Consider the following 12,946-nt stretch of genomic DNA (forward strand, 5'->3'; position numbering starts at 1 on the left):
GTGTTCTGTAAATTGCAATGAGATCCTTCCTCATCCTTCTAAACTCCACTGAGTACAGACCCATAGTACTCAACTGCTCCTTATGTGACAAACCCTTAATTTCTGGAATCATTCTGACAACTTGCATATTTAACACAAAATCTCATTTTATTTTTGTTGTTGTTGTCAACCACCATAAAGGGTGCAGTTTCTCTCTATCCACTCTGCCCAGAGCCCTTATGATCTTGATTCTCCCTTATACATTCTCTCAACTTTGTTTTTATCAAGCATAACAGCCTTAACTACTTCATGATGAAGTTCCTCATCCTGGAATAATCCTTGCAAATCTATTCTGTGCAATCATTATATCCTTGTTAGCGCGTGCGACCAGAACTGGATGCAGGAATCCAGTTGAGGTTGAATCAGTGTTTGATTTGCGTTTACCATACCTTCTTGCTTTTGTATCATACCCCTCTATTTTTAAAGTCCAAGAACTGCAGGTGCTCAGGTTTCTTCCCACGGTCCAAAGGTGTGCAGATTAGGTGGATTAGCCGTGCAAAATTGCCCATAATATCCAGGGATGTGAGGGCTGGTGGGCTAGAAAAATGGGGTGTTTACAGGGCTGGGGTGTACATCTGGGTGGGATGCTCTTTGGAGATTCAGTGTGGACTCGATGAGCTGAATGGCCTGCTTCAACACTGTATAGAGTCAGTGTTTGCATTGTCTGATTCTGTGCCTTATTAACTCGCCCTCAACCTGCTGTGCCACGTGTGATTTGTGCACATACACACCCAAGTTTCATTGATCTTGGACCTACTTTATGAACATACCTTTTATTTTGGCTGACAACTCTTTACTGTATACAGTTTCTTTTACTGCTTCACATTTCACCAACCGGTTGATGTTCGTTTGAAGTTAAGCACTGTCCGCCTCATTGTTTACAATGCTTGAAAGTTTTGTTTTCCACAAATTTTGAAATGGCACCAGGTCAGTTATTTGACTATGTTCATGACAGCATTTGATAAACATATAGATACTAAGGGAATTGAGAGATATTGAATTAATATGGAGAAGTGGTGTAAATATATAAGATGAGCCATGATGACCTATTGAATGTTAGTTCTGGGTTGAAAGGCCAGATGCCCCACTTCTATTATGTTTTTAAATTATAAGATAAAAGAAAGAGGGGTCATTTGATAGAGGTTCTGTTTGTAATTTCATTGCGTACGAGCCAAAAAGTGCAAGGTGATTTTGCAGAGATAATGGGAACTGCAGATGCTGGAGAATCCAAGACAACAAAATGTGGAGCTGGATGAACACAGCAGGCCAAGCAGCATCTTAGGATCACAAAAGCTGACGTTTTGGGCCTAGACCCTTCACTTCAGTTTAGAGAATTTCCTTTGTTGAAATTTCCACATGATTTAGTTATATTTTTGACTCAAAGCACTATTTTCTTGCAGAACTTTTAAACATGAGGCCATGTATTTTAAATAAGGTAACCATTTATTAATGGTTATGAAGTTGACAGAATCTCAAAAATTCTTTGGTTTGTTCATGGATTATTAGAAGTACTTCTACTTAGCAATACAGTGTTGTCTCAATTTTCTATGTGCATAACATCTTTGATCTTAAAAGCTTTATCATAGACCAATAACATAACAAGCTCAAGCTTGTTGGGAAGATAAGTATTTGGATGGAAAATGTCCTAGTGTAGCACGGCTTTCTCTTGTAGCCGTCATTTGTTTTATAGGCAAGTTTTAACCTGTATTGAGGCATGAAACTTTGAGGCATCAAGTGTTTAGGAATGTACCATGCGATGTTCCACTCTAGGGTGTGAAAGACAAGGTTGAAACATTTGCTGAGAAGCTATTTCTCTAGAAAATCTAGCTTTTCAAACAAAGAAAATTAACCTGAACCACACCTCTGCGACTGGATAACAATTGTCTCAAGAAATATCAGTTGCAATAGATTGACTGTTCACTTGTTTTACTCAGTGTCTGCGAGGAGGTTTATAAAATAAACTGTGCTGATCTGCAAATATTCTTATTGATATGGTGGTCTACTTGTATTTGGAAAGGCAAGGACTGATTAGGAATAATCAGAATGGCTTTGTGCGTGGGAAATCGTATCTCATGAACTTGAATGAGTTTTTTGAGGAAGTAGCAAAGAAGATTGATGAGTGTGGAGTGGTGGACGTGATCTAAATGGATTTCAGTAAGGCATTGGACGAGGTTCCTCATGGAAGACTGGTTAGTAAGTTTAAATCACATGGAGTACATGGAGAACTAGCCGTTTAGGTATAGAACTGGCTCAAAGGTAAAAGACAGGATGGTGGTGGATGTTTTTTTTCCAGACTGGAGGCCTATGACCAGTGGTATGCCTCAAGGATTGTTGCTTGGTCCACAGCTTTTCGTTATTTATATAAATGATTTGAATTTGAACATAGGAGGTAAATTTGCAGATGACACTAAAATTGGAGGTGTAGTGGACAGTGGAAAAGGTTACCTGAGAGTACAATGGGATCTTGATCAGATGGGCCAATGGGCCAATGGAGTTTAATTTTGATAAATGAGAGGTGCTGCATTTTGGAAAGGCAGGACTTATAAATTTAATGGTAAGATCCAGGGCAGTGTTGCTGAACAAATGCATTTGGAGTGCAGGTTCATAGTTCCTTGAAAGTGGAGTTGCAGGTAGATAGGGTAGTGAAGAAGGCATTTGGTATGCTTGCCTTTATTGGCTAGTGCAGTTAGTATAGGCGTTGGGAGGACATGTGGCTCTACATTATGTTGGTGAGGCCACTTTTGGAATACTGCATGCAGCTATGGTCTCTCTGCTATAGTAAGGATGGTGTGAAACTAGAAAGGGTTCAGAAAAGATTTACATGGATGTTGCCAGGGTTGGAGGGTTTGTGTTATAGGGAGAGGTTGAACAGGCTGCAGCTATTTTCCATGGAGCATGGGAGGCCGAGGGATGATCTTACAGATGTTTATAAAACCTTGAGATGCATGGATAGAGTTAATAGACAAGATCTCTTCTTTGGGGTGGAGGAGTCTAAAAGTAGAGGACGCAGGTTTAAGGTGAAAGGGGAAAGATTGAGGAAGACCTAAGGAGCAATTTTTTTCATGCCGAGGGTAGTGTTTGCTTGGAATGAGCTGCCAAAGGAAGTGGTAGAGGCTGGTACAATTACAATATTTAAATGACACTTGGATGGGTACATGAATAGGAAGGGTTTAGAAGCATATGGGCCAAATGCTGGCAAATGGGACTAGATTAATTTAGGATATCTGGTTGGCATCAATGAGTTGGGCTGAACGATCTGTTTCCATTTTGTACACTCTATGACTCTATGCTTTTGGTCTTTTACAATGCATCTTCCTCCAGGCATGCTGGATCAGATCTAGTTTCAGAAATTCTTTCAAGATCGACTTTCACCTATTCTGAGATCTGTTAGTTTATGAACTTGCACTGCTGTATAACTCTGTTGTTTTTGGACTATTCATCCCATTCATTTTTTTTTCGCTGATGCTATTGGGCTGGTCCATTCTGTCTCAATGTTAGTCAAGTTCAGTTGTCCTCTTTTGGTCACTTGTAAAAAGTTATTGGGCTGGTCCATTCTGTCTCAGTATTAGCTAAGTTCAGTTGTCCTCTTTTGGTCACTTGTAGAAAGTTGAAGCATATCATAAAATCTTTAAGTCTGGGGAAGGTTTTTGTGTAATTGTGATGATGTTGATCGACTTTTACTTAAGCCACATATATCGTTTTAGATTGGTACTATGTCATATCCCATAATAAACGTAGGTGGCTCAGTGGTTGGCACTGCTGTCTCACAACACCAGGGACCCAGGCTCAATTCCACCCTCGGGCGACTGTGTGTGTGGAGTTTACACATTCTCCCTGTGCCTGTGTGTGTTTCCTCTGGCTGCTCCAGTTTCCTCCCACCGTTCAAAAATGTGTGTGTTCGGTGTATTGGCCATGGGAAATACAGCGATAGGGTAGGGGAGTGAGTCTGGGTGGGATTCTCTTAAGAGATTTGTGACCTGTTGGGTCACATGGCATGTTTGCACACTGGAGGGGTTCTTAAAAAAAATTCTAATCTTATTGATCTAGACTTACACACACTGATCCACACCAGATGACTTCAGTACCCTTTCTGGTGACGAAGATCCATGATATTGTATCTGAACTGACACGCATCATCTGAAAGTTCTGAGTGCAGTTCTTGATGAAGCCTTATTGTCTCAAAATTGTTATGACAGTAGGATAACCTGCTATCTGACAACATAGTCTTTTACTCCACTTTGGACAAAGAGCAGGTATCTGTAGGCCTGAGACCTTCACAACTGTTATATAATTCAATCTTTGGTGATTTGTATTTCTTGCATGATGCAACCAACAGCAGTGCCCAATGATTTTCTTAACTTCTCAAATAATATTAATTGGGTTGCTTCTAATATTTGGCCATTACAAAAGTGCTCATATTTGCATGCCTGAAAAGAAATTGATCTGGAATCAGTCTCCCAAGATCAGAGGGTTGCAGAGCTTCACCTCTGCTGCAAGTGTAATTGTTGCTTAATCGCTTGATGCTTTTGCAATTTTGAGGCTATTCCTGAACAGCAAATAGATTTCCATTATTCCTCCAACTTTGGAGGGAAGAGGAGGATAAAAAGAAATGTGACTAAACTTTTATTTGACTCAGAGATAACACGGTGTGAAGCTGGATGAACACAGCAAGCCAAGCAGTATCAGAGGAGCAGGAAAGCTTGATGTTTCAGGTCGGGACCCTTGTACATAAGCAGCTTCTTATTGCCTTCTTTATTTGACTCACTCAGTTTTTTGTGTCCACTGCCTGGATCGATGTCTGTATTCAGGCACTGTGTAGAAGTAGTGAAGTACGCATTCTGTACTTTCATAGCTTTAGCAAATTTTGGGCTTTGCTTTACTTGTGAATTAATTTCCTTTATTTTGAAACAGATACTGTACTCCTCGACACTTAGATTATGAAGATCTTGAACGTAAATACTGGAAAAATTTGACCTTTGTAGCACCAATCTATGGAGCAGATGTCAGTGGCAGTCTTTATGATGAGGTAAGTGTTTCGTATGGTGGAAATTATCTGACCTAATCTTACTTGCATTTGTACATGTTACAACTGCCAAGTCTGCACAAAAACGAATCAACGTTAACCATTGCTCACCACAAATTTGGCAATATTGTCCTATAAATTGAACATTCCATGGTTGTTTTGGCCAGATAGTGGATTCCTATGTAAGCAGCTTCTTAATGCCTTCAATTTATAGATTGTGGATCAGTAACCTTGAATGAAGCGCTTGATGGTTGTTGAGTGGTAATGCTCAGGGGAAAGAAATTTCACTTTGTAAGGAGTTCCAGGATTTGTGACTCCATCCCCTGTACCCTGCAGTGTAGGTTAGCACTATGCCATTGTTTGCGAGGGAATCCTATATTTTTTCTACTACCTAAGCATAGCACATGACAAGTAGCAATCACTAAAAGAAAAGTAGAACAACTCACTGGATAAAGTAAGCAGTGGAACATAAGTATGTGGTGTACCATTGTGTTTTCTCCTCAGTCATGAATAGGAAGTAGGCACTATGTCACTGAGTTAAACTTGAGGGTGCACTTTGCAGTGAAGCTTTGATGGCAATCTCTGATTTCTTTCCAAGAGAAACAATGTCTATTGATGACTAAAAGCTTAATAGACCTAACTGAAAGATAGCAAGAACTGCAGATGCTGGAGTCAGAGACATCACAGTATGGACCTGGAGGAATACAGCAGGCCAGGCAACATCAGAGAAGTTGGAAAGTTGGTGTTTCAGGTCAGGACCCTTCTTCAGAAATGAGGAAGGGGAAGGGAGCTGGGAAATAAATAGAGAGGGGAGGGGTGGGATTGGGGAAGATAGTTGGGATGGTGATAGGTGAGTGCTGATAGGGAGTCGTGGAATTGGCCAGTGGAATGAGTGGAGCGGATAGGTAGAAGAGAAGATGGACAGTTAGTGTCAGGTCTAGGAGGCAGGGATGAGAGGGAGTGTAGGACATGGGATGAGGCTGGGTGTGGGGAGATTTCAAAACTGGTGAATCCATGTTTGGGCCATCAGGCTTTGGGATCCGAAGCCGGAGTATGAGGTATTGCTCCTCTGGTTTACAGGTGTGACACTGGAGGAGGCCCAGGATAGACATGTCACTCAGTGAGTGAGAGGGGGTGTTAAAATGGTTGGCAACCAGAAGGTGTTGTCATTTGTTCTGTACAGAGTGCAGATGCTTCATGAAATGGTCTCCAAGTCTAAGCTTGGTCTCACCAATGTAGGGGAGGCCGCATCAGGAGCAGTGGATACAGTAGATCAAGTTGACAGGTGAGCAGGTGAAACCCTGACTCATATGGAAAGTTTGTTTTTTGCCTTGGAAGGAGATGAGGGGGAAGGTGTAAGGGCAGGTGTAGCACTTCTGGCAGATGCAAGGAAAGGTGGTGGGGTTAGTCGGGAGTGTGGAGCGGACGAAGGAGTCACGGAGAGAGTGGTCCCTGTGAAAGGCAGGTAGGAGTGGGGAGGGAAATATACCTTTGGTTGTGGGTTTGGATTGTAGGTGGTGGAAATGGTGGAGAATGATACATTGGATGCGGAGGTTGGTGGGGTGATATGTGAGGACAAGGGGGATTCTGTCTTTATTTTTGTTGTGGGGAGGGAATGAGAGGGCAGAATTGCGAGAACTGCAAGAGAGGCAGTTGAGGGTATTTTTGATCATTGGTGGGAAATATTACGACCCTTGAAATAGAAGAACCTCTGGAATGTTTGGGAGTGGAATGCCTCATCTTCGGAATAGACACGGTGGAGGAATTGGGAGTAGGGGATTGCAATCTTGCTTGAGGGTAGGGGAAACGATGCGTAGTCCAGGTAGCTTTGGGAGTTGGTGGGCTTGAAATAGATGTCATTTTTAGGCAGTCACCAGAGTTGGAGGTGGAGAAGTGCACGAAGGCAAGGGAGATATCGGAGATGATCCGAATGAATTTGAAGTTGGGGTGAAAGGTGTTAGTAAAGTTGGTGAACTGTTCAAGCTCTTCATGGGAGCACACGGCAGTGCTGATACAGTCATCAATGTAATGAAGGGAGAGGTGGGTGATATTGCCTCTTTAACAGCAGTAAAGGGACTGTTCCACATAGCCTACGAAGACTAGGCATAGCTTGGACGTATGTGGGTGCCATGGTCATCCCCTCAGTCTGTAGGAAGTGGGAGGAGTTAAGGAGAAATTGTTCAGAGCAAGGACGTGTTCAGTTGAGCAGATGAGGGTGTTGGTGGAGGGGCACTGGCTGGGCCTGCAGAAGAAGAAGAAGCAGCGGGAGGGCTTTTAGGCCAACAACAGGAGAGGAAGACATGGAGGGCTTTTGAGCCAACAGCGTGGGGGATACAAGTATACAGGGATTGGTGTCCCAGATGTAGGTAGTGAGTTTAAAGTTTTGGCAAAGATCTGTAGCTAGGTTTGTGGATGAGGTTGTTGACTTGCTCGTTGACCTGGCTTGTTTCTCTTCAGATGTTTCGTCACCATCCTAAGAGACATCATCAGTGGAGCCTCCGTTGAAGCAATGTTGTTCTTCTCCGCTTGGAATTTGGAATGAACAAAATTTCAAGCGGAGTCGAAAAACATTGCTTCAGCGGAGGCACCACTGATGATGTCATCAGCATGATAATGAAACCTCTGAAGAAAAGCAATCCAGCTGAGCAAACAAGTCAACAAACTTGGAGGTGTGGAGTTCTTGGACCTGTGGGGGTAGAAACAGAGTCCAGGTAAGTGGAGATAGTTCAATGGGGCAGGAGCAGGCAGACACCATGGGCTGTCTGTTTAGATTAGAGTTTAGATCTAATTAATCAACTCTATTAATTGAGTTAATAATAGAGTCTCTAATAATCAACTAGTTGATCTCAATTAAAAGGCATGGTTGCCATCTGACTTAACTCATAATCTAGTTTTCACTTGTTGAGGTTAGCATTCTTCATCATTCCACACTTATCAGGGAAATATTCATTAATTGTGATTTTTTGATATTCATTAAACTGTAATGATACAGAGGAATAGGTGTACGTCATTTAGCCCCTCAAGCCTGTTGCTCTTCTGCCATTTGATGAGAATGTAATCACAGCCAAACTGCAGATGAATCACTTAAACTAAATATTTGTGGATGCTGTAAATCTGTATTAAGGACAATGTTAGAGAAATTCAGTCAGTCTGGCTGCATCTGAGGAAAGAGCAACAGCTAACAAAGAGTTTTTAGACTCTAAATGTTGTCTCTGTTTTTGTCTCCACAAATGCTGACAGACTTGATGAGTTTCTTCAGCAATTTTTGTTTATATTTGAAATGAATCACCTTGGTTTCATAGCACACAATCGCATAGGTTGAGTAAAAATTAACCTGTTTTCAATATAAAAATTGATAGTTGAAGAAGTACGATGCATTTTGTCAAAGCTTTGTCGCAACAATCAAAATACTGGCTGTATTCAACCAGACTATGCTTGCAAACTCCACACACATCGTTCAGTATTAGATATGATTCCATTATTGGACAACCTCTGCTAAAGAATTGTGAAGAATTTCACCAACAAGCAGTTTAGGATTGCTAGTCAGACTCAACAAAGTAGAGTTTATTTCTCATGGCAACCTCTTGAATAATCAAAGCCAACCTGCCTTGCTTAAAATTTAAACTAAGCTTGGCAGTTAACTGACAGTCAACATTGTCCATGGCAACACCTCTACCAAGCAGCCTGATGTCAACCTATCAACATTCTTTTGTACTGTACAAGTGTTGTTTTCTCTTTACATCAGTATCCTTCTAAATTGTTTTGATGAATGCATGGAAAACATTGGGACCGCCTGGGTAAGGCAAGAAAAAACACCAATGCAGGAGACTTTCTGGCTTTTAATGGATAGGTTAGAATAAAACCAAGCAAGGTAATCCCACTCACCCAAGTAAAGGTGAAGAGAATTGGAAGACAAGGGCATTAGCTGTGTGCCAAAAGGCCGCAGACAATGTCAAGAAGCATGAAGATGGCTAATACATATAGTCTTTCATAATATGCTATTTTTGCCTTCAAGAAGGGCTGGTTGAACATTGTGAGGTGGATGAAAACCAGATTTTAGAGATTCGAACATGGGTGCTGATTTGGGAGACGACAGCCCTTTAAATGACTTTGCAAAAGAAAGAGAGATTTGAGATATGTGCAGTTTGCAAGGAGAGATATCATTGCTAAGCTCTAGAGTGATAAAATTGTGACTAAGATCCATAACAACTTGAGACACAACAAAATCAATTTCTATGCAGTCGCTTGGCACCATTTGCTAGCTGTTGGCTATAAAACAGGAAGCAACAAAATTCAAAGCTAGTCTAGTGCATAACCTTAATTTGCCAAAATTCATATATTTATCAAACACAAATAAGTTTAATGGATTAAAAGTTTAAAAAGTAAAGTAAAATTCTCACATCTTATAACAAATGCAAATACTGCAGAACTGAAAATGTTGCAAATGCTCAGCAGGTCAGATAACATCTGCAGAGAGAAACAAAGTTCAAGTTTTGCATCGTGAAGACCCAAAGTGTCTGTTTCTCCCCTCAGCTTCTATCTGCCTGGTTAAATATTTCCTATATTTTCTGTTTCTTTTTACATCTTATGATTTATTTATGTGGCAAATATGACAATGTACTGTTAACTCATTGTTACAACTGAGAATATTTTCAAATGTATATATCTCATGAGTTATATGTTACATGGAATTCTCTAACTTTTGCTTTGGGTGGCAATTAGAAATCATCAACCTCTGCATTTTGGTTACTAGCACACAAACGTGTCTGTCTTAAATGCAGCATTCCTGCACCATCTGTCATCTTACTTTCACGCTTCTATTTGCTGTTGCAGTTTTCATTTTTTTCCCGCACTTTTTCGAGATATCTGCTTCTCTTTTTCAGAAGTCAAGAAACCAGAGATTCAAATCCCATGTACTTTGCAGAAGAAGATTTTGAATCCTCAACTTACTTACTTACTTGTTTGTACAGTGACCTGCTTTGGCAGTTTTTATTGTTGCTCCATCTGGAAGTTTAGAACTTCAGTATAAGACTGTACAACAATAGGAAACAGTGTAAAAATAAAATCAAACCGATTCTGAGGTAGGCTGGGCACCAAATGCAGTCAGATTACAAGGTGAAAACTTTCCATTCAAAAGTGATGAACCTTGTCAAAATGGGCATTGTACATGTTAGACCTATAGGTAAATTGGCATTACAATAAAACAAATGTTTTACAGTTGGAAATTTGGGAGGAAAACATATTCTTAAGTGTTGATTGCCATTCCTATCTTTAGACAAAAAACAGCTACCGCACAAATGCAAGATTAAATTTGAGGTTTTCACAGGAAGCAAGTAAAACTGTTGCAGGAAGTTTAATATGCAGGAGAATTAATATATAATTCTGTGTAAACAAAAGCAGATTCCAAGTGAATGTTGGCATGACACTTCCTGCTTGCAGCCCCCTTTTTTGGATGTCTGATTGTTCTGCTTCTTAGTTGCAATGTTGACATTCCTATTCTACAAGCAGGATATTTGAGTATACTAAACCCTCCTACCACAATTTCAGAGATGTGGTGTAAGGAAAAGATGGGTGGTGATGGTACAAGCTAAGAAGCAAAAGATGATTCTGCAGGAGGAGTTAATGAATTTCTACAGAAGTATAAAGTAACCTACAGAAAGATGAGAGTGGAGCAGAGAATTAAAATGATAAGTCATTGGAAGCTGGGGATTTTCGTCAACCTGATCAGGGCTGATCCATACAATAGTCAGCTAGCATGCATTTAATCTGCCAATTTTATAAGAGACTGTACTCTCTGCTTGTATAGTCATAAAGTTATACAGCACAGAGACAGATACTTTGATCCAACCAGTCTATGCCAAACATAATTCCAAACTAAACCAGTCCCACCTGTCAACTTCTGGCCCATATCCCTCTGAACCATTCCTATTCATGTACTTATCAGAGTGTCTTTTAAATGTTGTAATTGTACCCACATCCACCACTTCCTCAGTAAGTTCATTCCACACAGGAACCACCTTCTGTGTAAAAAAAAATTCCCCCATGTCTTTTTCAAATCTTTCTCCTCTCACCTTAAATATGTATCCCCCCCAGTCTTGAAATCCTCCATCCTAGGGAAGAGACAACTATCATAGACTCTATCTGTACCCTTCATTATTTAATGAATTTCCATGAGGTCACCTTTCAACCTCCCTCACCCCAGTAAAAAAAGTCCCAGCCTATCCAGCCTTTGTTTATAACTCAGACCTTCTATACCCGGCAACATCCTGGAAGGTCTCTTCTGGACCCTTTCCAGCTTAATAATATCCTCTTATAACTGAGTGACCAGAACTAGACACGATATTCCAGAGGAAGCCTCATCAATGTCCTGTACAACCTCAACATGACTTCCCAACTCCTCTACTCAAAGGACTGAGCAATGAAGGCAAGTGTGCTAAATGTCTTTTTAACCACACTATCTATACATGACACAAACTTCAAAAAATTATGTATCTGACCCCTAGGTCTCTCTACTCTACAACACTACCCAAGGCCCTACCAGTAATGGTATAAGTCCTATCTTGTTTGTTATATCAAAACTATCCAGATTGAAATCCATCTGCCATTTTTCAGTTCATTGACCCATTTGATCAAGATCCCTTTGTAATTTTAGAAAACCCTTTTCAGCATTTACAATGCCACCAACTTTGGTGTTGTCTGCAAACTTACTAACTATGCCTTCTGTATTTGCATCCCAAACAAAAGAGGACCCAGGACTGATCCTTGTGGAACACCGCTGGTGACAGTCCTCCAGTCTGAAAATCAACCATCCACCGCCACTCTCTGTCTCCTGCCGTTAAATCAATTATGTATCAATTTGGCTAATTATGTATCCAGTTGGCAAGCTTACCCTGAATCACATGTGGCCTAACTTTATGAATTAGTCTACCATGTGGAACCTTAATGCAATATAGTAAAATAGAAGGAGTGGAGTCCTATGACTAGCAGTGTTGTGCAGGAATCGGTGCAGAGTCCAGTATTGTTTGTCATTTATGTAAACAATTTGAATGAAAATTTAGGAGGTATGATTAGTTAGTTTGTAAATTACACTGAAGTTGGTAATATAGTGGACCGTGAGGAAAGGTACCTAAGATTATGAGGAGATCTTGATCAGTTGGGTCAGGAGGCTGATGAGTGGCAGATGGAGTTTGATTTGGTTAAATGTATTGCATTTTGTGAAACGAACAAGGGCAGGACTTATACAGTTAATAGTGGATCCCTGGATAATGTTGTTAAACAGAGAGACCTAAGGGTTCAGGTACATAGTTCTTTGCAAGTAGTGTCACAGGTTGACAGGGTGGTTAAGAAGGTGTTTAGTAGGCTTCTCTTCATTGCTCAGATCATTGAGTATAGAAGTTGAGAGGTCATGCTCAAGTTGTTCAGGACATTGGTGAAGTCATGTTTGGAGTACTGTGTATCATTGAAGGACATTATTAAATTGGAGAGACTTAGAAAACGTTTACCAGGATGGTGCTGGGACTGGAGTGTTTGAGTTATCAGGAAAGGTTGAATAGTTTGAGAATTTTTTCCGTGGGGCATTGGATGTTGAGGGGTGTCCCTATAGATGTTTATAACATTATGAGGGGTATGAATAAGGTGAATAGCAAGAATCTTTTCCCTAGAGTGGGTGAAGTTCAAAACTAGGGGCCATATTTTGAAGGCGAGAGGAGAAAGGTTTAAAAAGGACCTGAGGGGAACATTTTCCTCACACAGGGTTGTTTGTATGTTGAATGAGCTGCCAGAGGAAGAGGTAGATGCAAGCACACTTAGAATATTTAAAATATATTTGCATAGGTACATGATTAGGAAGGATATGGGCCAAACGTGGAAAGTGGGGCGAATTGA

The 12,946-nt window shown here is 40.6% G+C and overlaps 1 protein-coding gene across 4 annotated transcripts in view; it reads left to right on the top strand.

Moving 5' to 3' along the window:
- Nucleotides 1-12,946, top strand: part of LOC125451162 (lysine-specific demethylase 4C-like) — a 378,541-nt gene that overhangs the window by 37,244 nt on the left and 328,351 nt on the right. For all 4 annotated transcript variants that reach the window (XR_009445567.1, XM_048527958.2, XM_059644533.1 and 1 more), the window contains one exon: nt 4,951-5,065. Coding sequence is in view for 3 of the 4 variants with exons in the window: in XM_048527958.2 (XP_048383915.1) it covers nt 4,951-5,065 (115 nt within the window). In the remaining variant the exon portion in view is untranslated. The remainder of the gene's footprint in view (nt 1-4,950; nt 5,066-12,946) is intronic.

This window comes from Stegostoma tigrinum, chromosome 3 (assembly GCF_030684315.1).
Source record: "Stegostoma tigrinum isolate sSteTig4 chromosome 3, sSteTig4.hap1, whole genome shotgun sequence".
Taxonomy (NCBI): Eukaryota; Metazoa; Chordata; class Chondrichthyes; order Orectolobiformes; family Stegostomatidae; genus Stegostoma; species Stegostoma tigrinum.